Source organism: Mytilus galloprovincialis, chromosome 11 (assembly GCF_965363235.1).
Source record: "Mytilus galloprovincialis chromosome 11, xbMytGall1.hap1.1, whole genome shotgun sequence".
In the NCBI taxonomy this organism is placed as follows: Eukaryota; Metazoa; Mollusca; class Bivalvia; order Mytilida; family Mytilidae; genus Mytilus; species Mytilus galloprovincialis.
The window spans coordinates 10,838,203-10,865,595 of record NC_134848.1 but is presented as its reverse complement, the minus strand read 5'-3'; the positions used below and the strand labels follow the sequence as shown (position 1 = coordinate 10,865,595).

Below are 27,393 nucleotides of genomic sequence, written 5' to 3'. Positions count from 1 at the left end.
TACATTTATGATATTTACACCTGTTTTGTAATCTCAAAGACACAATTATTATTTTTTTAGTATATGGCTAAACAAGAATGTGTCCTCAGTACACGAATGCCCCACTCGCACTATCATTTTCTATGTTCAGTGGACCGTGAAATTGTGGTAAAAACTCTAATTTGGCATTACAATTAGAAAGATCATATCATAGGGAACATGTGTACTAAGTTTTAAGTTGATTGGACTTCAACTTCATCAAAAAGTACCTTGACCAAAAACTTTAACCTGAAGCGGGACAGACAGACGGACGGACGGAGGAACGAACAAACGAACGAATGTACGGACGGACAAACGGATGCACAGACCAGAACACATAATGCCCCTCTACTATCGTAGGTGGGGCATAAAAAAATGACAGCAAACTTGACAAAACAATTTGTTTCTATACTAATTAAATCAAAAAGTTATAAATTTAACCTTAAATCAATAAGTTACTAAATTTTAACACTAACTTAAGGAGTTACTAAATTTTAACATTAAATTAAGGAGTTCCTAAATTTTAACATTAAATTAATTTGAAAGTGTTACTAAATTTTAACAAATACATTTAAATACATTATTGCACATAGAAAAAATAATTTATAACATGACTTCAATATAAACATCAGTTAAAAAACAACAACATAGAGGATAACAGTAAATACCAAAAATATAAGACAGTCCAACAGATCACAGCAACAACCAACACCAGACTTCAATAGCATTTATATCAGTTTTCCAAATAAACTGAGAGTAAAAAGTTTTACATATCTTTGATTCTTCACATATATATTGATTCAAAAAAATAAAGCATAAGGTGCAAAAGAGAAAGATACAAGAGGGAGATTCAAATTGATAATTCGTTAAACAAACTGACAATGCCATGGATAAAAAATAAAATGACAAGCATTAGTACAGAAAACCCAACATGCTTTTTCTGTCCTAATGCTTGTCATTTTAATTTTTATTACAAGGCACATGACAGATAGAACAAGAATGTGTCCAAAGTACATGGATGCCCCACTCACCTTATTATTTTCCATGTTCAATGGACCGTGAGATTGGGGTCAGAAGTCTAATTTGGCTTTAAAATAAGAAAGATCATATTATAAGCAACATGTGTTTCAAGTTGATTGGACTTCAGCTTCTTCAAAGACTAACTTGACCAAAAAATTTAACCTGAAGCAGGACAGAAGAACGAACAGACGAACGAACAGACGGACGAACAGACGGATGGAAGTACAGACCAGAAAACATAATGCCCCTCTACTATCGTAGGTGGGGCATAAAAACAAACAGACAGACCTTTTAAGAATCTAAAGGATAACATGAAATCTCATTGCGTACACCAAAATAAAAATAATGTTACATCATCAGATTGAATTTCCATTGTTTAGGGACGACATCAAAAGTTCAATGTAGGATAAAAAACTTAATTCAAATAGTTTTTTCACTGACCCCCCCCCCCCCCCCCCCCCCCCCCCCCCCCACCCCCAAACTATTTGATTTAAGTTTTTTATCCTACATCGATCTTTTGATGTCGTCCCTTAGAAAGTTTAAATATAGTTATCAAAGGTACCAGGATTATAATTTATTACGCCAAACACGTGTTTCATCTACATAAATATTCACAATGTTTTGGTGTATGTTTTTGAAAATATTACCCTAACTGAGATTCTAAACCGAGGAATTGAGGAAGAGAAAGACATCTTGATTCCTATAATATAAATCAAACTCCAAAAAAAGATTAAGACAGGGTTGGTAATTCTAACTACATAACACTATCAGCTCAACATTTTCCAGCTTAAAGTAATAAATACTGACAAATGATAACATTTTAAGTCTGACCAATTTGCAAATATAAGAATGACTATAGCACATAGCCTATTAGTGTCATTGGCTCAAAAAGTTCTATAGATATCACATTGGCAAAAAGTTAAAGTCCAAAATAAAAAATAAATTTTCAAAATATCATACATACAAGATCAATTAAAGAAAAAATACTATAGAAAACAGATTCAAAAAGCATCTCACAAAAATTCCTTAGAGGCTGTAAAATGTAAAAATGAAAAACTGCCTTTTGAATCCCAATTACACATCAGTTTTATTAATGAGGGTAACTACCTCTGAGTTTTCAAAATGAAGCTTGTATTATTTGATACTAAGGAGACATCTATATCACATGAGATGAGACCTTATCCTGTCTATTGTTAACCCAGCCTCTTTTTCATCTCCCAGCCTCCTTTTAATTTAAATAACATTATCAGTGTCTTCATCTGTGTCCAATAAGAGGCGTCCAATATACTGTCTATTGTTGTGATGACGTTTGCAGGCCACAACCACAACAACTCCAATAATGGCTATAAATATAATACCTCCAACTACTCCACCAATTAGAACTGATTCTAAAAATAGAAATGATAGTCACATTATTCACAATTCAAAAGAGAAAATAAACAGTAAAATTCATATATCATTTCATTTATCTAAAAGATTGTGAATAGTGCAGGTATTGAAATTTCTAAATTTTAAAAAAAATTTCTCTAATAGCAGTTAAGGAGGAAAAATAAGTAAAACAGCAAGCTGCTGCTCACTGACTATACCCCCGCAGATATATTTCTGTAAATAGGAAGTTGTTGAGTGATGATTGATGAATCTGAAAACACATCACATGGTATAACTGACTTAAATAAACATTGAAACCAAATTTCAGAAACCCTTATATTGTAGTTCCTGAGAAAAATGTGAGGATAATTTTCAACATGGCTGTCATGTGCATGATGTGTAAAATGGTATTGGTGTTCAGTAAACAGGAAGTTGGTCAGCGATGAACCTGAAAAGGCATCACACATTATAACTAACTTATATAAACCCTGAAACCAAATTTCAGAAATCCTTGTCAAGTGTACGTAGTTTCTGAGAAAAATGTGACGGATGGATGGACTGACAGAGGTTAAACAGTATACCCCCATTTTTTGTTAAAGTACCGGTATAATAAAGCTATACAAAAAGCAATCTCAGCTCCAGTGACTTGATCATAAAAACCTTCTTTTTTATTGAAAGGGAAAACTCCATTTGAAAAGTCGGTTGTTGGATTAGGGGGTCTCATTGGGGGGTTCCGATCCCAGATCCCGCTTACTGTTTTGTCAGATTGCCGTATCTCGCTTACACTATGTACGGAAGCAATTCTCATTTTTTTGTCATTCCCAGGTCCCGTAAGGCCACGTTTCCCGTTTTCACACCACAATAATTTGACTTTCACGGGTCACGCTTACAAAAAATCGGCTAAGACCCCAATGAGACCCACGATTAACATGCTGTTTGATCATTTTCTGCAAACCTGTGGTTGCATAAATTTCTTTAATTCAGAATGCTGTCCAATCTTAAAAGCTGGAAGTCTTAATACAGATTTGATTAACTTACAGAAATTTGCATTTTTTATCTGATAAGTACAACCCTTTTTAACTTATTTTTATAGATGAATCATATGTTGTACTGTTAAACCACTGTCCCAAACTACAGAGAGGGTTGGACACCCGTTATCATGTTTTACCCTACCTTATTTTGTATGTGCCTGTTCCAAGTTAGGAGCCTGTAATTCAGTGGTTGTCTTTTGTTGCTGTATATCATATTTATTCTTCATTCATCATTTTGTACTACATCAGGCCTGTGGTTTTGTTAGTTTGGTATACAGTGAAACCTGTTAAAACCGAACCTCTTCTGGACTTAAGATTTTGTTCGGTTTTGGCCAATGTTTGGTTTAATCAGATTCACAACGCACTTTATTTGATATATGACAGTGCTTACGAACATGTTTGGTTTACACAGGTTTTCGGTTTATACAGGATTCGGTTTAGTCAGGTTTCACTGTATTTTACATTTGTCATTTTGGGTCCTTTTATAGCCGACTAAGAAGTATGGGTTTTACTCATTGTTGAAGATTGTAGGTGACCTTTAGTTGTTAACATCAATTCGCCTTTTCAGAAGCTAGAGGATGATGGGTAATTTCATTGTTCATACCCCAAAATGAAAATAACGTCACGACATTGGTTGAATTTCCATTGTTTTGGACGTTTTCAACCAATGACGACGTTTCGGTGTACATTTTTGAAAATATTACCCAGAATGCATTAGATTCTGAAACGGCGAATTGGTCTCTTGTGGAGAGTTGTCTCATTGGCAATCATACCATATCTTCTTATTTTCATATTTGAAATTATTTTCTGAAACTTACTGCTGACAGATGTGGACTTGTTCCCTGTCTGTGGCTGACTATGAGGGATAACAGCAGGTAAAGCAGTGGTAATGGGACCAAAAATCCAATGAGGGGTAACTGTAAAAAAAAATTATATCAACCATTAAAAAATAAATACTATCTTACTATAACTGACATAAATACAGTTTTGATGTTTTCCCCTAAAAAGATAGAATGTGCTAAGGGCCTGAATTAAATTTTAAAAATCAAGATTGACATTGGCAGTTTCAAACAAATTTTGAATAAAGTTCTGCAACTTTTGCAATTTTTTATTTCAATTTTTAATTCAAATATTTTTGCATACTTTTTCGTGGATACCGAAACCTTGAATAAAAGTGATTTGGCAAAAAATAAAATTTTGAAAAACACTAATTTTGATCAGTGAGAAGCTTCATATTTCTTAAAAAATAGAATGTGATTAAAACATTCAGCTGATTCTTAAACCGTTATCTCCCTGTAGTTATAGTGTTATGTACAGACTTAACATAATTGTAATTTTGGATTTTAAAGTTCAATAGACAAGATGATTTGTCTTACCTTGATTTCCTGAGCAGGTACCAGTATTGGGGCTCAGGATGTGGTCATCAACACATACACAAATCCCGTGGGTCTCATTTTTCTGTTTACACTTCTCATTAGGACCAGTACAGCTAAATAAGGCATTCATATCACATGGTTTATTGTAAGATGCTTAAAGAAGAAATATATAGTTTATAGATTTATCAAAGGGGCGTTAGCTACGAGATATATACAAAAAATGATTTTTTTTGGCTTAATCATTAATGAAAGTGAAAAAGTGAATTATCAATTCCCTTTAAACAGCCTGTTTGATTCAATTTTGTCAAAATAAGCTAAGAAACATCACTGATGAATTATTCACTTGCAAGTGAATAATTTGACCTCAATGAATCTGTATTCATGTGACGTTCAATTTAACCCCCGTAGCTAGAGATTGGTTATGAATGTATTAGGCATGTTAAACCATTAAAAAGAAAAGATTATCAACATTGATAGTGAAGCAAAGATGAACCATTTTGTTGACTGATTTAATCCATATTGCTGGAGCAATATTGTAATCCCTATGTCTTACTGGAAAGACAAAAATCCCAATATTTTTTAAATGAACAGTACATTTCAACTCTTTTTGTAGCAAACACAGGCGCGAATCCAGAGGGGGGGTTCCGGGGGTTGGACCCCCCCCCCCCTTTTTTTTTGCCGATCAATGCATTTGAATGGGAGCATATAGCTGGAACCCCCCCCCCCTTTACTCTGGGTTGGGAACCCCCCCTTTTTAAAATGGCTGGATCCGCCCCTTTAAATCTAAGGCTTAAACAATTACTGAGGATCCATTAATAAGATTTGTAGAATACCATTTTTTTCCAGGATTTCGTGGGGATAACCATGATAACGTGAACCATGATTTAAAGCGTTCAATGATGAAAATAATTCCATGAAGCATGCATACAATTTTCGACAATACCATTATATCAAAGCATCCGCAACAAATACAATCTTTCATCAATCTTACAATAAAATAAATCTACAGTCTATTGAAGCAAATTTTGGCAACCAAAGAAAACTAGCATCCACAATAAATAATCTTTCCTAAATCTATGAAAAAAACTGAATGCACAGACCATGTAAGTAACTTTTTGCAACCATGGAAAAAGTAAATATATACTTACGAGATTTAATCGTAAATGGCACAGCTGTTGTACGAGGAATCATCACAGGGTTATGCACACAAGTTGCAGCAGTAAGAGGGAGTGAGGTTGTTTTTACACCCCTGGGACATGGGGTAGCTGGAATTTCTGTAGTGGGAACAATATCCTGTTGGTACTGTGACAGCCAAGATTCAGCACCAAAAAAACTTGATGTCAGTCGAACTTTTAATCTTATCTGCAATGTACATGATGTAGAAAAATATCATTTTGATTTAATATAAGTTCAAATCAAACAAAATTTTTCTCATTGATAGTATCTTTCTTAATTTATCCTTACATAAATTTATAAAATGTTACGAAACTGAAGTTTCAATTTGCACAGGCAAAGTTGACAGTAGGTGAATTTGGCTTCAATTTGTAGGTCTTTTTTGGTCAAATAGCTCTTTTAAACTGAGTTTCTTAACTAATACCTCTTTAGTTTCAAAAGATTTGGCAAAGAATGTTCCTGATAAAGGTAAATATAGAAAAGTGCTTCAGACTTATGATTAAACCAGGTGCTCCGCAGGGCGCAGCTTTATACGACCGCAGAGGTCGAAACCCTGAACAGTTGGGGCAAGTATGGACAAAACATCCAAGCGTGATACAGCTCTGAATTTGGATTGTGATCAAATTTTTGACATTACATGGGTTTTTTTTACACAAAACAAATGTCAAGATTTTACAAATCAATTAAAGATTTCTTCTTCAAACTTTTTAAATCTAAAATTAAATAGTTGACACAGCATAGGTTTCTGACACAGAATGAATGTGGTCTAATGAACTTAAAAGTTTTTTTTGCCTTTGAGCAATTCACTATGCTGTTGAATATTAATCCTCTCAAAAAAATGTTTGAAGAAATTTTCTTTTTATTTATGAAATCTGAAATGAGAAAAATTTAAACCCCTCCCCCCTTTTTTCACATCCCCGTTTCCCTTTTTCCAAAACTGATATCAATTCAAATTTCTAATGGAGTTTGCAACAATAACTACTCTTTTAAATACATCATAAAATATTAAAATGTAAAATAAAGTGCTTGTTATCACTGAATGGTAAAGATTGGTTGGTAGTAAAAGTGAATATACATTGTTTATTGTATAAAACAATAAAAAAAACTTCATCAGCAACATTTTATATTGGTAAATTTCCAATGAAGTTATTTACATAAAGTTATTGGCAAATAAAAATAGAAAATGACATCATAGTCATGTCTGGCAAATGTCCAAAATACATTATCTAACAACATTTTAGATAAGATAAGGAAAAAAAGCTTCATCAGCAACATTTTATATTGGCAAATTTCCAATGAAGTTATTTACATAAAGTTATTGGCAAATAAAAATAGAAAATGACATCATAGTCATGTCTGGCAAATTTCCAACATATATTATCAACTACTATTCTATACAAAGAAAGATAACTCCAATTGAAAATTAATTGCTATTGCACAATATTGTGCAATTAGATATTTCTTGCTATTGTGCAATACTGTGCAATTGAAAATTTCTTGCTATTGCACAATACTTGATATGGAATCCTGATTTGGACCAACTTGAAAACTGGGCCCATAATCAAAAATCAAAGTACATATTTAGATAAAGCATATCAAATAAGCCCAAGAATTTAATTTTTGTTAAAATCAAACTTAATTTTGGACCCTTTGGACCTTAATGTAGACCAATTTGAAAACTGGACCAAAAATTAAGAATCTACATACACAGTTAGATTTGGAATATCAAAGAACCCATTTATTCAATTTTTGATGAAATCAAACAAAGTTTAATTTTGGACCCCCATTTGGACCAACTTGAAAACTAGGCCAATAATTAAAAATCTAAGTACATTTTTAAATTCAGCATATCAAAGAACCCCAAGGATTCAATTTTTGTTAAAATCAAACTAAGTTAAATTTTGGACCCTTTGGACCTTAATGTAGACCAATTTGAAAACAGGACCAAAAATTAAGAATCTACATACATAGTTAGATTCGGCATATCAAAGAACCCCAATTATTTAATTTTTGATGAAATCACACAAAGTTCAATTTTGGACCCTTTGGGCCCCTTATTCCTAAACTGTTAAGACCAAAACTCCCAAAATCAATACCAACCTTCCTTTTATGGTCATAAACCTTGTGTTTAAATTTCATAGATTTCTATTTACTTATACTAAAGTTATGGTGCGAAAACCAAGAAAAATGCTTATTTGGGTCCCCTTTTGGCCCCTAATTCCTAAACTGTTGGGACCTAAATTCCAAAAATCAATACCAACCTTCCTTTTGTGGTCATAAACATTGTGTTTAAATTTCATTGATTTCTATTTACTTAGACTAAAGTTATTGTGCGAAAACCAAGAATAATGCTTATTTGGGCCCTTTTTTGGCCCCTAATTCCTAAACTGTTGGAACCAAAACTCCCAAAATCAATCCCAACCTTTCTTTTGTGGTCATAAACTTTATGTCAAAATTTTATAGATTTCTATTTACTTAAACTAAAGTTATAGTGCGAAAACCAAGAAAATGCTTATTTGGGCCCTTTTTGGCCCCTAATTCCTAAAATGTTGGGACTAAAACTCCCAAAATCAATCCCAACCTTCCTTTTGTGGTCATAAACCTTGTGTCAAAATTTCATAGATTTCTATTCACTTTTACTAAAGTTAGAGTGCGAAAACTAAAAGTATTCGGACGACGACGACGACAACGACGACGACGACGCCGCCGACGCCAACGTGATAGCAATATACGACGAAAAATTTTTCAAATTTTGCGGTCGTATAAAAATTGTTGTTTTTCTTTTTTTAGTCAAAATGACAAAACATCTACAACAAGACTGTGTCCCCAGTAGACAGATGCCTCATCCGCACTTTCATTTTTTATGTTCAGTGGACCGTGAAAATGGGGGATCTCTAATTTGGCATTAAAATTAGAAAGATCATATCTTAAGGAACATGTATACTAAGTTTCAAGTTGATTGCACTTCAACTTCATCAAAAACTAGCTAGTCCAAAAACTTGAACCTGCAGCGGGACAGATGGACGAACAGCAGACGGACGCACAGATCAGAAAACATAATGCCCATAAATGGGGCATAAAAATGATTATGAAGAGTACACATCGAAATTCTTCACCAAATATCAAATATCAAATGACATTCTTCATTAATCTTACCCCAAACAGTACATGATGTGGGACTGGTTTGGTCAGGTGAAAGAATAGAAATGGTTGTGCAGTCCCTATACCAGCTAAGTCCATCTTCAAACCTGAAATATGTAAATAAAATATAGATAAGATGGGGCAATATGCGCAATTGTTTCTCCACAGGCGGTAAGAAATCGCATTTTTTCCTGGTAATAATGAAAACATATAGTATACATTGAATGTTTCCTTCGGTAGCTCCATCCGTATTGTAAACTTGGATATGTATTATGGCTCGTTTAGAAGCTTTGATATTTTCACACATGTGGTTAAATTTTCAGGGTACGAACAATGACGAAGTGCGATTTATTTTTCCGTAAATTAGCATACCCTGAAAATCCTTTCGTGATGCGGCTCTTCATGGTTAAAATCCCATTTTCACACAAGTTCTTTGAAAATTTAATACTTTGAATGCATTTAATAACTCCATTGTTTTTACACATTTATTTTATGGTCCACTTTCCAAATCAACACAAATGGTAAAGCTCAGTTACTTGTAAAAAAATAACATGTCCAATATAACTACACAGAGATTTTTTGTTTACACACAACTTTTAATTTTCTCAATTGGAGGCGCATTTTGACTCAGATGGGTTAAGTGTCTATAAAATGTCCTGCTGAAAGATTTAGAATGATGTATTTTGATTTTAAGTTTGAGTTATCTCCCTTAGCTGCCATTTGTTAAATGGTTGATTTTCCTATTTTTGACTATCCAAATTGATACATGCACATAATTCTGATAAAAGATCCCTACCAGATCATTGCAATGCATATGAAAAAGCTAAAAGAGGTTAAAATAGTTTTTAAGAAACTTTTACTAAACATGCTAAAGGCAAGCATAACAAATTACATTTGCTGATTTATGCAGAAATTTGGTGACAAAAGGGAAGTAACTCGTCAATTGATGCCTATCTATAAAAATAGTAACCAGGTGCTCCGCAGGGCGCAGCTTTATACGACCCCAGTGGTTGAACCCTGAACAGTTGGGGCAAATGGTCACAATATTCAAGCTTGATTCTGTCTGAATTTGGATTGTGATCAAATTTTTGACATAATATAGGTTTTTGTCACAAAATTAATGTGGTCAAAGATCTAACAAATCTATTGCACAATACTGTGCTATTAAAGATTTTTTTTTTAAACTTTTCACAATTCGAAATTTGAAAATTTTTGAAAAAAAGGAAGCCCTTCAAAAAATGGTAAACAAAAAATCCCCCCCCCAACTTTTTGAAACCCCCTTGGAGCAATAACCCTTAAATTCAATCCCATGCTTTCCATTGCAGGATTGAACCTTGTAGTACAATTTCAGAGAGATCCATACACTTAAACACAAGTTATTGTCATGATTGTTTGGGAACTAGAAACATGCTTCTTTTTGGCCCTTTTTGGGCCCCTTATTCCAACATATTTTTGGCAATTAATCCAAAACTTAATCCCAGCCACCTCTTTGTTATATGGTACATTGTGGTACAATTTCAGAGAGATCCATACAATTACACATAAGTTATTGTCTTGAAACTAGAACCAGGTGCTCCGCAGGGCGCAGCTTTATACGACCGCAGAGGTCGAACCCTGAACAGTTGGGGCAAGTATGGACAAAACATTCAAGCGTGATACAGCTCTGAATTTGGATTGTGATCAAATTTTTGACATTACATGTTTTTTTTTACACAAAACAAATGTCAAGATTTTACAAATCAATTAAAGATTTCTTCTTCAAACTTATTTAAATCTAAAATTAAATAGTTGACACAGCATAGGTTTCTGACACAGAATGAATGTGGTCTAATGAACTTAAAAGTTTTTTTTTGCCTTTAAGCAATTCACTATGAATTTCTTTTTATTTATGAAATCTGAAATGAAAAAAATTTAACCCCCCCCCCCCCCCCCCCATTTTTTTTTCACATCCCCGTTTCCCTTTTTCCAAAACTGATATCAATTCAAATTTCTAATGGAGTTTGCAACAATAACTACTCTTTTAAATACATCATAAAATATTAAAATGTAAAGTAAAGTGCTTGTTATCACTGAATGGTAAAGATTGGTTGGTAGTAAAAGTGAATATACATTGTTTATTGTATAAAACAATAAAAAAAACTTCATCAGCAACATTCTATATTGGCAAATTTCCAATGAAGTTATTTACATAAAGTTATTGGCAAATAAAAATAGAAAATGACATCATAGTCATGTCTGGCAAATGTCCAACATACCTTATCTAAAAACATTTTAGATAAGATAAGGAAAAAAAGCTTCATCAGCAACATTTTATATTGGCAAATTTCCAATGAAGTTATTTACATAAAGTTATTGGCAAATAAAAATAGAAATAAAAATAGAAAATGACATCATAGTCATGTCTGGCAAATTTCCAACATATATTATCAACTACTATTCTATACAAAGAAAGATAACTCCAATTGAAAATTAATTGCTATTGCACAATATTGTGCAATTAGATATTTCTTGCTATTGTGCAATACTGTGCAATTGAAAATTTCTTGCTATTGCACAATACTTGATATGGAATCCTGATTTGGACCAACTTGAAAACTGGGCCCATAATCGAAAATCAAAGTACATGTTTAGATAAAGCATATCAAATAAGCCCAAGAATTTAATTTTTGTTAAAATCAAACTTAGTTTAATTTTGGACCCTTTGGACCTTAATGTAGACCAATTTGAAAACTGGACCAAAAATTAAGAATCTACATGCACAGTTAGATTTGGCATATCAAAGAACCCATTTATTTAATTTTTGATGAAATCAAACAAAGTTTATTTTTGGACCCCCATTTGGACCAACTTGAAAACTAGGCCAATAATTAAAAATCTAAGTACATTTTTAAATTCAGCATATCAAAGAACACCAAGCATTCAATTTTTGTTAAAATCAAACTAAGTTTAATTTTGGACCCTTTGGACCTTAATGTAGACCAATTTGAAAACTGGACCAAAAATTAAGAATCTACATGCACAGTTAGATTTGGCATATCAAAGAACCCATTTATTTAATTTTTGATGAAATCAAACAAAGTTTATTTTTGGACCCCCATTTGGACCAACTTGAAAACTAGGCCAATAATTAAAAATCTAAGTACATTTTTAAATTCAGCATATCAAAGAACACCAAGCATTCAATTTTTGTTAAAATCAAACTAAGTTTAATTTTGGACCCTTTGGACCTTAATGTAGACCAATTTGAAAATGGGACCAAAAATTAAGAATCTACATACATAGTTAGATTCGGCATATCAAAGAACCCCAATTATTCAATTTTTGATGAAATCACACAAAGTTCAATTTTGGACCCTTTGGGCCCCTTATTCCTAAACTGTTGGGACCAAAACTCCCAAAATCAAACCCAACCTTCCTTTTATGGTCATAAACCTTGTGTTTAAATTTCATAGATTTCTATTTACTTATACTAAAGTTATGGTGCAAAAACCAAGAATAATGCTTATTTGGGCCCCTTTTTGGCCCCTAATTCATAAACTGTTAGGAACAAAACTCCCAAAATCAAACCCAACCTTCCTTTTATGGTCATAAACCTTGTGTTTAAATTTCATAGATTTCTATTTACTTATACTAAAGTTATGGTGCAAAAACCAAGAATAATGCTTATTTGGGCCCCTTTTTGGCCCCTAATTCATAAACTGTTAGGAACAAAACTCCAAAAATCAATACCAACCTTCCTTTTGTGGTCATAAACCTTGTGTTTAAATTTCATTGATTTCTATTTACTTATACTAAAGTTATTGTGCAAAAACCAAGAATAATGCTTATTTGGGCCCTTTTTTGGCCCTTAATTCCTAAACTGTTGGAACCAAAACTCCCAAAATCAATCCCAACCTTCCTTTTGTGGTCATAAACCTTGTGTCAAAATTTCATAGATTTCTATTCACTTAAACTAAAGTTATCGTGCGAAAACCAAGAAAATGCTTATTTGGGCCCTTTTTGGCCCCTAATTCCTAAAATGTTGGGACCAAAACTCCCAAAATCTATCCCAACCTTCCTTTTGTGGTCATAAACCTTGTGTTAAAATTTCATTGATTTCTATTCACTTTTACTAAAGTTAGAGTGCGAAAACTAAAAGTATTTGGACGACGACGACGATGACGCCGCCAATGTGATAGCAATATACGACCAAAAAATTAAAATTTTTGCGGTCGTATAAAAATGCTTGTTTTGACCCCTTTTTGGCCCTTAATTCCTAAACTTTGGCCCCATTACCCCTAAAATTAATCCAAACCTTCTACTTGTGGTTTTAAACATTGCAGTATGATTTCAGAGCAATTGAAATACTTCTACACAAGTTATTATCCTGAAACTAGAAAAATGCTTGTTTTGGGCCCTTTTTTGGCCCCCAATTCCTAATCGGTTGGGACCATCATCCCCAAAATCAATCCCAACCTTCCTTTTGTGGTATTGAACCTTCTGAAATAATTTCATGAAGATCTATTAACTTAAACTAAAGTTATTATCAGGAAACCAATGTGTCTTCGGATGACGAGGACGCAGACGACGACATCATACCATTATACGATCCCAAATTTTTTTTGGGGTCGTATAAAAACAAGATTATTGATGATTTATGACAACTCTAGATTGATTGATTGATTGGTGTTTAATGCCACTTTCAACACAATTGAACTATTTCATGATGGTCAGTTTTTATTGGTGGAGAACACAGTCCCCAAAGAGAACCATCAACCTCCAGTAGAAAAAGTGACAATTCTAGTTAAAAAAGATTGTAGTAAAGTGCAAATGTCCTGTAAGTGATTTGAACTTTCCCAATCACCGAACCCCTCTGGATTTGCCACTGACTTGAGTCCTGATATTACTTACTTGTGATCTCTTTCTTATCATTGTGATATATTCGGTCTGTAAATGAAACCGAGGAATTGTTTGGGTCAGCATAATATATGTCCATAGATATGTTTGGGTGGTCACAATGATTCATTCTCAGTCCAAAACAAAACGATACATTGATCAGATCTGTATCTAGCACCTATAAATAGAAGAAACACAGATGATGACCCCAATTGTATGTCATACATTGTCATACATGTCATATAAAGTTATAAAAGACATAATAAACTAAAGAACAGTAAAAGTGTTGTAAGCCAGATTTGTACTTGATCTGAGTTTTGTGGTAAATGTAATAACTATTGTTTATTTGGTTGAGGAAAACTTAAGAAAAGGAAAAGAAATGAAAAATCCAACAAGTTTTGCAATCTGTAAAAGGGCATAACTCTAGAACAGTTAAATATAAAGTGACACCACCAACCTTTTAAATGTGATAATAACTATTGTGTATACATGGTATAAGTTTCAGAATTTTTGGTTGAGGTAAGCAGAAACAAAAATTTCAACAAGTTTTCCATTTGTAAGGGGACATTACTCTAGAAAGTGACGCCACCAAATTTCAAACTTGATCTGTATCTTATGGTAATAAGCATTTTGTATTACTTTCATAACATAAATTGATTGAGGCAAACTATTTAGTTAGAGACTTTTGGATGTTCAGACAAACATATGTTTATGTGTTACACTAATTATTTGTTTTTCGTTCATTTTAAATTTTTATATACATAAGGCCGTTAGTTTTCTCGTTTGAATTGTTTTACATTGTCACATTTGAGCCCTTTATAGCTGACTATGCGGCATGGGCTTTGCTCGTTGTTGAAGGTCGTACGGTGACCTATAGATGTTAATGTCTGTGTCATTTTGGTCTCTTGTGGACAGTAATAGTTGTCTCATTGGTTATCATTATCTTTTTTATAAGGATAAAACCTAATGCCCTCTTCCCTATGGCAACATCATTTTATGATGACGACCCCGGTATATTTTTGATGGTCTAGTAAAATAATATCAAGCCAAACAGGTGGTTAATATTTCTGTAGCCAAGCTCAAATTTTAAATACCCTGTAAAGCCTACTGGGTCCCTGCAATACAAACCTTGTAATAAATGGAACCAGTGCAGTCTGCTCCATTACATTTTTGTGGATCATATGTACAGTTATAATTTAGGTAGTTGTATGTTTTGTAAACATTATTCATCTGACTTGTAAAGTTACTCCAGAAAGAGCAGGCATCTTTTTGGCTGACAGGTCGTTCAGTTGTAGTACGTGCTTGTTGTGACGGGTAAACAAAATATAAACTCACTGAAATAGATAAGACCGTGATAAGAGTTAATTTCTACATCAAATATTTACAGTAGGTTTGTTGTTGCCATTTGTTTGTTGTTGCCATTCGTTTGATGTGTTTTATCATTTGATTTTGCCATTGGATTAGGGACTTTCCGTATTGAATTTACCTCCGAGTTCAGTATTTTTGTGATTCTACTTTTTTCAAAGTGGTTTAAGCAAAATTAGTTTTCCTGTCATTCTTTATAAAAAAAATCAATTTCAAGTGTAAAGGTGGTTCTGATAGTGTCTGTGATTATTCTGTGCTATTTTTCATGCATTAAGTATGCTACAGGCTCCTAGTTAACATGATTATATTACAATGTACCTAAATATTTGATATAGAACAGTTAAATATCAAATATTTAGGTACATTGTCATATAATCTATTCTATTTTGGGCTAACAAGACCACTGGAACCATATAAATATTGTGTAAATAAACCTTACCGTCAATTGGGAAATTTTGGTGTCTGGATATTTTGGCGGTTTTCTCTCAAAAGGCATGTGTTTTATTTTGGTGTGTGTGTAATTTTGGTGCATCGTCAAATTGGTATGTTTAATTTTGGAACAACAGTAGTGAGCAAGCTGAGCTGCTCATTCATATTTGCCTTTATTTGCCAAAATACCATTGAACTTCTCAAAACTAGAAACACGACAAAGTTAACTTATATAGATATAGGAAGATGTGGTGTGACTGTACAAGTATATAAAGAAGGAATCGAATACGGATGCAATTGAAAATAATTCCTTTTATTGTATAGCACAGAACGTAACCAAAAGTTAGCGTGCAATAAATTCTAATATTGCACTAGTGCAATAAATCTTCAAATTTTGTGACGTCATCAACGTTTAAATCTTAGTTTAAACCAATTTTTTACTTTCAAATATTATATTGCTTATAATACAATAAAAGGGTTATTGCATGAATATTGGGGAATATTGTCCCTCGTAGAACTATATTGCACTCGCAAGCTCGTGCAATATAAAATTCTACTTGGGACAATATTTCCCAATATTCATGCAATAACCCTATAATATTGTGGTTCAAAGCTGAATGAAAAATATGAAATAAAATCTCAAACATTAAAATCACTTTTTAAATAGATATGAAATAAATTTTAAACCCCTCCGTTGCAGTACATGTTAATCTATTAACGATCAAGGACTGAATTTCAACCCTGATGCCTCTGGCAGCACATGTTTATTAATTGGTGATAACGAAAGGATTACAAGGAGTTATGATATTCTGATTTATACTGCACTCGTTCTATTTGAGCAGTCAAATTGCGTTGACCGTATATATTTCTATGTCATAATTACAGTCACTGACATGATATCACTTTTCCTCATGAATATTTAAATAGAAATTGCCGAGATTATAATTGATTATTCATACGACCTATTCAACCTGTTCTTGTTTTCAATGTATACAACGACTCAAACTTATTTCTTTTGCAATTTTTATAATAAAAAAACATATTTCACTTGTTTATATGTTTGGTCTGCATACTATAAATCATTATATTTATGCTTATTGATGATATTTTAGTTCATTCTTAAACAAATTCGTTCACCACTGATTGTGAATTTCAACAGGTAAATGTACATTTCATCGTGTTGTATATTTCTCTGTCTGCATGATATGAGGCATTTTTATAAAAGGGGGAAGTTTCCCAATATTTAAATCAATGGTGACATTAACACATTAAACAACAATTGAAAATGGTTTTTTTTTAGATTGCCGTATAAAGACAATAATAGTGCATTGACTTGACATATCAACGATATAAGGATTCGGCTTGCAACAGGGAAAAAGCTTGACAGAGCCTCGCATTTCCCCGTTTCTAAGCCTCATCCTTATATCATTGATATGTCAAGTCAATGCACTATTATTGTCTATTACTAATAACGGCATCTAATCACCAATAGCATGCAGGCATATTCATGACGTGTGAATAAAAAAAAATCATGTTGTGTTTTCTTAACAATTTCAGAAAATTGACAATGAAGTAAAAATTATATAGTGTTGTTGTCAAATTATAACAGGTATTTATTTGTAGATTTGCCTATGTATAGAACTGTAGGAAATATACGGAATATATAATAACATAAAATATATTCCTTAACAATTAACAGTACAACAATGTACCATATTCATGATATTGTCATACAGGTATGTGATTTTCACATTTCATGTGTTTGCTTTAATTTCATGTGCTTAATTTTGGCACTGTCATTCATGTCATTCATTGTCATAAGCATGATTATCGGCACCAAATAAACCAAAATAAAACTACAACCAAAATAACCCAATTTTCATTATCTTATTTTAACCTGTGGTCTAAAACTTACAATGTATAACTGACCTATATATATGTGTAAATAGTCAAAAACAAAGTTGTCTAGCTATACAGAACCATATAAAATATATCAGAATACATTTCTACTACAACCATGACAACCATCAAATTGTGTAGTCATGATGGTCCTAAATATCCAATGAATAACATTAACAACAAGGCTATGCGCTATGGGCTTTGCTCATGGAGTCATTGTTAAATGCCATACGGTCACCTTAAGTTATTAAATTCTGTGTTAATTTGGTCTCTTGTGGATAGTTGTCTTATTGGCAATCATACCACATCTTCTTTTTTTATATATTTTTTTTGAGAACTCTGTAATCATGGTAATACTTCTACTAGTGGGTGTTAAACACGTGCACTCAAAGGGCCCACTTCAATACTTCATTGTTTAAGGGTGATGCTGCCACCAGTGTTCTGTTACCATGGTTACACAACTCTTTTCATTTAATGGAAATCAATGGATCTTGACATGGATAGAAAACGAGTAGTCCAAATAATTAAGGAGGGTGTACCAGAAAAAACTAGAGGCTCTCCAGAGCCTGTGTCGCTCACCTGTTATTGTATTTACTAATGTCGGCCATCTTGGTTGGTAGGCAGGGTCATTAGACACTTTTTTTAAATAGATACCCTAGTAATGATTGTGGCCAAGTTTGGTTAAATTTGGCCCATATTTTTAGAAAAGAAGATTTTTGTACAATTTACAAAAATGATGAAAAGTTGTTCAATCATGTCAATATTGACTATAAAGGACAATAACTGCTTAAGGGGTTCTCTGGCAATTTTGGTCATCTTTGACTTATTTGTAGATCTTACTTTGCTGAACATTATTGCTGTTTACAGTTTATCTCTATCTATAATAGTATTCAAGATAATAACCAAAAACTGCAAAATTTCCTTAAAATTACCAATGGGTTGTAGGATTAATCTGAAACTTTGTGAGGGGATAAATCTTATTCTGATGCACATTTAAATCTTAAAAGATTTGCCCTAAATGTCTTAGTTTCAAAGATATAAAGCAATAACTGCATTTTACCACTATGTTCTAATTTTAGCCATGTCAGCCATTTTGTTTGGTGGGTGGGGTTATCAGACACATTTTTTAAACTATATACCACAATTATGATTGTGGCCAAGTTAATTTAAATTTGTACATGTTGTATAAGTTACAAAAAATGACGAAACAGTTGTTAAAATTTACTATAAAGGGCAATAACTCCTTAAGGGGTTGACTGATAATTTTGGTCATGTTGACATTATTGCTGTTTACAGTTTAAAAATATCTCTATCTATGATAGTATTCAAGATAATAACCAAAAACTGCAAAATTTCCTTAAAATTATCAATTCAGGGGCAGCAACCCAACAACAGGTTGTCCGATTTGTCTGAAAATTTCAGGGCAGATAGATAAACAATTTTACCCCCATAACAGATAACAGATTTGCTCTAATTAAATGCTTTGGTTTTAAAGATACAAGCCAAAATATACATTTTACCCCTGTGTTCTATTTTTAGCCATGCGGCCATCTTGGTTTGATGGCTAGGTCATCAGACACATTTTTAAACAAGATACCCCAAGGATGATTGTGGCCAAGTTTGGTTAAATTTGGCGCAGTAGTTTTAGAGGAGAAGATTTTTGTAAAAGTTTATGGACGACGGACGCCAAGTGATGAGAAAAACTCACTTGACCTTTCAGGTCAGGTGAGCTAAAAAAGTAAGATCACAAAAATACTGAACTTAGAGGAAAATCAATTCGGAAAGTCCATAATACATTGTACATGTAATAACATGGCAAAATCAAATAACAAAACGCATCAAAAACGAATGGACAAGAACTGTCATATTCCTGACTTGGTAAAGGCATTTTCAAATGTAGAAAATGGTGGATTAAACCTGGTTTTATAGCGCTAACCCTCTCATTTTGATGACAGTCTCATCAAATTCCGTTATATATTTACATTGATGTGTAAACTAAACAGACACAATAAATAAAATAGTCAAAATATGGGTACATCAGTCATCATACATTTCTACTACAACCATGACAGCCATCAAATTTTGTAGTCATGATGGTCAAAAATATCCAATGAATAACATTAACAACAAGACTATGTGGTATGGGCTTTGCTCATGGAGTCATTGTTAAATGCCATACAGTCACCTTAAGGTGGTATGGAAGTCTAAAATAAAAATGATAGAACTTGTTCATACTTTGCCAAAACGTAGTATCTATTGATATGTTGAAAAATATAATAAAAATGATAGGTCACCGTGCATTTTCTCAAGCTACAGGATGTGACAAAATGACACATTTTGTATGGATTATACAGGAAAAAACACCATTTTGTGATTAGAAACTAAACAAAATGATAGAATTGTTAAATACTTAAAAGGAAAAGATAGCTTTCAGACAATGCTTTGAGAATATCAAAAGAAAAGATAGGGTCACCATACGTTTTTCCCGGCTAAAATACAAAATAGGAAAATTTCAGGTAGAATCCTTCAGAAAATGCACTGTTTTAGAGTTACCTCCCCTTGAAATGCCAATTTAAAAAAAATTAAAAACAACCAAAACTAATCAACATTTGCAAAAATATTAATATTTGTAAGTTATATTCAGGGGCGGGTCCAGGTAAGGGCGTAATGGGCGTACGCCCCCCCTTTAAAAAAAAAAAAAAAAAAAAAAATCGTTATAATCTGCTAGTATTGTATTGAATGATGGCAATTTATCATATTCATTAATTAAACACATACTCTGATTTCTTTTTATACGGATTCCCCAATTTGATGGGTCTTCATCAACCGTAAAATTTCGTTTCTCGGAGTCCCGCGTGTTCGACTCTGCGATTAGTATCCATTGTTGTTATTGGTTTACTGCTGTTAAGATCCATCCTATCCTTTTAATATACCATAGACAATTAATGAAGAAAACTCGGCATAAAAAATGTCACACCTTGACACTTTAACTATAAAATATACATGCTCCAAGTCAGGAACCGTTACATTAGTGCAATTCTCTATTACTTATGTTTTTAAGCCAAAAAAGGTCCAAAAAAATTTTTTATTCTACGTCCCCCCTTTCAAATATCCTGGACACGCCCCTGATATTCTTATAAACTGGTTCTTTTAAATGAAAATCACATTAAATATCTGCATTCCTGCATCCCATTTTGCTAACTTGATAGAAAATATGGACCTTTGGTTCTCTGTTTTTTACAATCCAAGATGGAGGAAGACACCCATACCAATCAATGGAAATTGACATGGATAGAAAACAAGTAGCCCAAATAATTAAGGAGGGTGTATTAGAAAAAATAGCCTTGTAAGACGTCATAATTATTTGGACTAGGAAAGAAGTTCCTATGACTATGAGTATGAGCAGATGAGATCTTGGACAGGGATTAAGAAATCCACTAGCCCGACGCCCGGGGCTACAACATTTAGACCTCAGGCAACTAAAACATGTTATCCAATATGCGGACTAGTAACAAATAATTCTTGGCGTTTCCAAAATAGAAAGTGGATAATCCCCTCATCACTTTTCTATCTACAGTCAGGGGTACTACTTGTACAAGTGTATTTTATTTACTTGAAGAAGTAAAAAAAAATATACATATATAAGTAAATAAATAATGTTTAAATAATCTCCCCTTCATTTTCTCAAAAATTTACTTGTATAAGTAAATTTTTCTTACAATCCAACAAAAATCCTCAAGTTTTGAGATGTAAAATCATGCCTTTAATGATTTTTCCCAGGTTTGCTCAAATTTTTTAAATAAAGTTCAATGTTCCATCTCATTAGTTCAACAAAGAAACTGATTGCGCAAAGATCTTAAGTATTTGCGCAAGGCCTTCAAAAATTGCTCCTTGGGGGCTTGTAAATGAGCAGTGTTCTGAAGATAACAGACAAATGGGATTTTCATTGTCCATGAAATTGCACTGAAATGATTAGTAAAGACATCTGCAAAGAGCAGATAATTTAAAATTCTATTAGAGCAAAGAAATCCAAAGATTTCAATAAAAGAAGATAGGATGACTTTTTTACTTCTACAAGTAAAAAAATCTGAATGTCTAAGGGACATAACTCAGCCAATATTTTTTTTTACCTATACAAGTAAATAAAATTCACTTGTATAAGTATTGTACAAATTTACTTATATGTGTATATTTATTTTTACTTCTTCAAGTAAATAAAATACACTTGTAAAAGTAGTACCCCTGACTGATCTAAGCCAATGAGATTAGACTATGTCATCCGGGATTCCTAGAATTTGAACTGATTTTGTACAAGTTATAAAATAGAACAAATAACTTTGGGTAGATCCTGTACTTTCAATATCTATGTGTTAGTACAGAAGTGGTATTGTACATTGCTTATGCAACCTGATTGTACCTTCTTCTGATTAATTTATTGTTATAAACATGATAAATGTGAATCCCTTTTGACAGAAGAAACCTGACTTTTGTCAGATATAAATTTGAAACGTGTGCACATGTCATGGACGCCATATCATTTTGTTTTTGTTTACATACTGTGAAGACTGAAGCCTTCAGAACCATGACCTAAACATTAACAGTCTTCAGAAAACTTAAACTTGTTGAATAATAGTTCATCAATCATGATTATCTTCATTGATAATCAAATGAATTCGATTTTTAAGGAAATAAAATTAATAACAAATACAGTTTCAGTTTAGAGACTGTGCTCAGGTTGTAATCTATTTATAGCCCACAATTTGAAAACTTGTGATACATGTAAATATGGACATTACTGTACTTCGTTTATAAAACAATTATAATCTTTATAATAAAAGACAAACTATGGATGGTGATATTCATTCACATAAATATTTGAGGTCATTTATATGTTTCATATATTTTAATAAATAGAATTTTAAAACTGAAAACAAATTATATGAGCATTACATAATTAACCAGCTGATAATTCTTTTACAAACGTGATGATGTACCTCAAATCCTTTTATATACCCATGTATAGCAGTGGGAACACAGAAAAAACTCTGCAAGCAATACATTTCGGATTTTTTTTTTATAATGACCATGCAGGGTAAACTCTGGTGCACTGATGATTGACCATGCAGGACTACTTATGTTCATCTGCCACATAATTCCACACATCAAGGAACAGTGATAATGACGTTGGTTTGTTGAATGTGATCACGGTTATTCATGTAGCCAATGGCGAATCCAGAACTTTTCATAAGGGGGGCACGCTGACGGGCGCTCCAGTCATGCTTCAGTGATTCCCTATATAATCAACAAAATTTTCCCCATGAAAAAGCCCCCCCCCCCCTCCTGGATTAGCCTATGGTAGCCCACAGACTAAATCACAACTTTAATAACAAAAGTTTAAAACAAAAAAAAATATTCAAATAATTCACAATCTTTTAATTCTGTACTTCCTTTGGAAAACTCTCAACACTTCTTTTTATTGATTATGTCACATATCAGATATCTACCTTATACGTCCCAGTAGAAGGAAACTGTTTTGTTTTCTCTCTCTCTAAGGTTAATCATAAAAAGGAGACTTGAGTCTGAGTAGTACATTTAGTACTGTATACATTGATGCTCCCATATTGTCCAAAATTATATTTTATGGGAAGATTATGATAACCCATGAGAATACCATGACTTTGATACATGTAGGTATATACAGGGCATGTTACTTTGAAGAATGTGGGCTACATCCTTTAAAATTCAAGCTGCAGCAGTCCCTTGTATATATTTTATGCATCAGTTTAAACCTGATCAAAACATTTTCACTCTATCAAGTACTTTATCACTATATAACTGTCACTCAGGTTCACATTTCAACCTATTTAGCAATACACACTTATGGTTACATGTATATAACATCACAGTACCAAAATTGCACTCAGTTACCAAATTGCTATTCAGCAAAAAAAAACCTGCAGAAATCTTACAAGTTTTCTTTCACCATGACCATGTAAAGTTATATAATTGTCATCTTTTTAAAATGAGCAAATTAAAATTGTTACCAGCATCCTTTTCTTCAAAAAATAATAGTTGAAGCATGGAATAATGTCAAATTTATTGTTTGAAATATTTGAAGAAATAAAACAAAACATCTGTTTATATTCCAGTTTTAAGGATTTGAAATTAACCATACATGTAATGATGTATGGAATTTGGGTACTGACCTCATTACAGTATCATGGATTGTTTAGAGGTCATTTCAAACCCATTTTTCTATGACTCTACATGGACTCAAAATTAAATTGGTGTAACTATATTTTAAAGAAGGATAGTCTACAAAATAAGCACAGAATAAATTTTTGCCTGGTACATAAAAAAAAGTTGGTGAAAAAAAACTGACAATATACATGTAGGTGCAATTTGAGTATTCTCATGTTATCAACTTCACAACAGAACTACAAATTTATTTTCATGACCAAAACAAAAAAAAAGGTACAAACCTAAAGGCAATAAAATGCTTCGCCATGCACAGCCTGATACAACCACAGATGTATATTTACCATTTTAAAAACACCATTTTTTTTATTTTCAGTTGAAATCAAACATATTCTAATTTGAAAACAGGTATCAGGTGAACTCAAACATTTCTATTCAGCAGAAGTCTTTAACTCCTTAATTTCATATGATCATGATGATAGTAAGTCCTACAAAAATATTGAAAATGTGTACATTTAATTTTTTTTCTAGCTTCTCTCATGTGAAAGCGGTACCTTTTTGGTCACTATTTATGTGTTGCGTCTAAATAAGAATTGTAACACTTTGTAGTGACTGAACAGGTTAAACAAATACTTCTCAAGAAACAGAAAAAGAAGACAACTTGGAACAGCACAAGTCATGCCAGTATACATGTACATGTATGCATGAATAAAAAATCAGATCTGACAGAATAGCATGGACAATATGTTAGGTATATGTCCTTGTGAATATATAGTGAGGAAAGTTATCAATAATTCTGCAGATAATGCAATTTTACCAAGTGTTTTGTACATTTTCTGTTGAAATTTTCACACAATAAGTGAAACATTCAAAGAGGCTAAACTAAATTTGTATTACTGAAAGTTTCAAACAATGACAAGTGTTTTATTTACCAAATAACTCATGTGTTTCTGTGAGAGAAAAAAACATGTGCAATTTTGGTAATTAAAGGGAAAGAAGATCCTTTTGCAGCGCACTGGCGCATATCAATTGTGAATATATATATACTTAGTTACCAAATATATTTTCTTTATCATGATACTCACGTCGACATTATCAAGAAATACACATCATAGGAAAAATGCACCAATTACAGATAAAATATTTAAAACACCCTATTTTGTGTGCATCTCCTGCCAAATCAGTATTTGTTGCATCTATATACATGATATATACTAGACCCGTTAAATAAATGTAATTAAGTTAAATTTTGGAAGAAAAACCCAAAACTTTGAAAAAATCCCAACCCAAAAATGTTCCATAACCAAAAAATCAAGGTGCAAAAATCAATTCTAATCTTCTTTTTATGTATTGATCCTTCTAGTAAAATGTCATAGAGAAGTAAACTACATCATGTACTTTTAACAAAAAAAAATATATACAAGAAATGACATAAAACTGACTCTGAATACATGAGACTCACAAACTGAAGATGATCAGGTCAATACAAATGTTTTTTTATTCGAGTCGGATTTTTTTCACCAAAGCCTTTCAGCACTATCAATTAAAAATTAAAATTATTTAGTCAAAATTGAACACTAGTATTAAAGTTTATCATAACAAATTGGCAAATATAGCCATTATCACCTAAAAAACTACTGTGTACAGACTTATCTGTGCGCTTTGGGAAGTTTTAAATGTTTTTAGATATATAAAAGTTAAATTTATTTTGCATATATCTGAAAGATAAAATCATTTTGGTGAAGGTCTGGATTCAAAATATTTTTTTTGTCCTCTGCTTGAACAGATTTTTATTCATCAATTTGGGAATCAGGATATTTTTTGAGGAAAAATACCATAACCCCTCCTGCCTTTTCAAGTTCAATGATCGTTCCCTAAACATTTTCCATCTGTAGTTATAATTTTATTTTAGACATAAACAATATGTTAATGTAGCCTAGGACATTCGTTCTGAACATGCATGAAATATTTGCCACTGGACATTCAACAACCAACAACCAATCAATATATATAAGACATTGTCTTAGTATTTATTTAATAGTTAGAAATACAGCTTATAGGTATATCATAAATAGGTACATGTATAAAGCTGGCATTTAAGGTAGCGCCTTCCTCATATTAGAATATATGGTTATTGCAGCAAACTCTGAATTTGTAAGGCATATTAGGGCTAGCATGTCAGTTTTGTTGGGCTAGTATTTTTTCCAACAGGGCTAGTAAAATCCTGCTACCAATTAGCCCTGGGCTAGTGAGCTATTACAAAATGTCTTAACCTGTTAACCCCTGTTGGAATGATCAACCATTTTTGAATGTCTTCAATACTCGTATTTTCAATTTGCTTTTATGTTTTGTAAGTAAAAAGTAAATAGCCTGAAAGTTGATGCATACATAGAGCAAATGTTCTAAACATGACACTGCTTCTAATCATAGTGTTTCTTGTAATCTTTTGTATTTATAACTGTTTCTATCTTGTCACTTGTCACTGCTAAAGGTGGCACGGTAGTATTTCCTGGCCCATAAGGGATAATGATAGCCTTTTTAGAATTTTCACCACTTTCTAACACTGCAAAAAATTCTACATTCACAGTTAACTGAAGTACTTTCATTTTACTATTCAGAAATGAATTTGAATATGTATCATGACCGTTTACTTTTTTTGCTATTTTTAAAAACCTAAGGCCACTAGTACTTTTAGGTATTTTATGGTGCAGTGAATACAAAATTTAAAAAAATTCTCAAAAATTCATTTTCATCTGTATGTAAAATTATTTCATATTTTTCTACACCTGATTCATCCCTCAGTTTGGGAAAGTATGTTCAGTTGATACTGTATTTTTTGTCCAATCACACTGTTTAGATACATTTACCTAAGTAGGGTACACAAAAGAGCAACCTAAATTCTGGAATGCAAATACTACCGTGCCACCTTAACCAAGACATAACAAACTTGAAACCAGTCATGACACCTATGATTCATAGACTTCTTACTTTGGAACATATTACAATAAAGAATACTAGTCTGCACTCATTTCTTACCAAAAAAAATGAAACATTACATCCCTACCCCATCTGGCAGATTTTCACTTTTTTTTCATTTTACCATTTTTACTTAAAGAGTGAACAAAACCCAAATATATTATGTTTCAAATCAACACAGAAGTCAAACATGGTGATTCAGGAGGAATTATTGGATTGCCAACTATGTTTATGGTTAATCTGACTAAAAGAAACAGTTTAAGCACCAAATCATGAAAACTGATATCAAAGTCCATTCCACATTTTACAGCATGCCTTATATTACTTTAAACATTTCCAGATTATGAGGGCAATACAACAAGAGTCTTTAGATTGCAGTTAACTATTATTCCAAAATCTGTTTGACAATACATGTACTAGAATACATCTCTAAGTTGACTGTTTGTCTATTTCTCATGTATGCATTAAGTTAAATTATGTCCCCTTACATAATCAATTTGCCTTTATTGTGCTTTTCACTATCA

At 32.5% G+C, this 27,393-nt stretch overlaps 1 protein-coding gene across 1 annotated transcript; it reads right to left on the bottom strand.

Moving 5' to 3' along the window:
* Positions 1-2,127: 2,127 nt before the first annotated feature.
* Positions 2,128-26,375, bottom strand: LOC143051637 (uncharacterized). The gene is made up of 8 exons (XM_076224537.1): positions 26,282-26,375; positions 15,131-15,336; positions 14,018-14,180; positions 9,143-9,234; positions 5,962-6,175; positions 4,814-4,966; positions 4,256-4,354; positions 2,128-2,426 (listed from the first exon to the last, which is right to left on the bottom strand). The coding sequence occupies exons 1-8, from the start codon at positions 26,319-26,321 to the stop codon at positions 2,272-2,274; spliced, it is 1,122 nt and encodes a 373-aa protein (XP_076080652.1). The 5' UTR covers positions 26,322-26,375; the 3' UTR covers positions 2,128-2,271.
* Positions 26,376-27,393: the final 1,018 nt, after the last annotated feature.

Coding starts and splice junctions, on each gene's coding strand:
- LOC143051637 (XM_076224537.1), bottom strand. CDS start 26,321: ATGATTAGAAGCAGTGTCATGTTTAGAACATTTGCTCTAT. Junction 15,337..26,281: donor GTTTAGAACATTTGCTCTAT/GTATGCATCAAC, acceptor TATCTATTTCAG/TGAGTTTATATTTTGTTTAC. Junction 2,427..4,255: donor CAAGTCCACATCTGTCAGCA/GTAAGTTTCAGA, acceptor TTCTATTTTTAG/AATCAGTTCTAATTGGTGGA.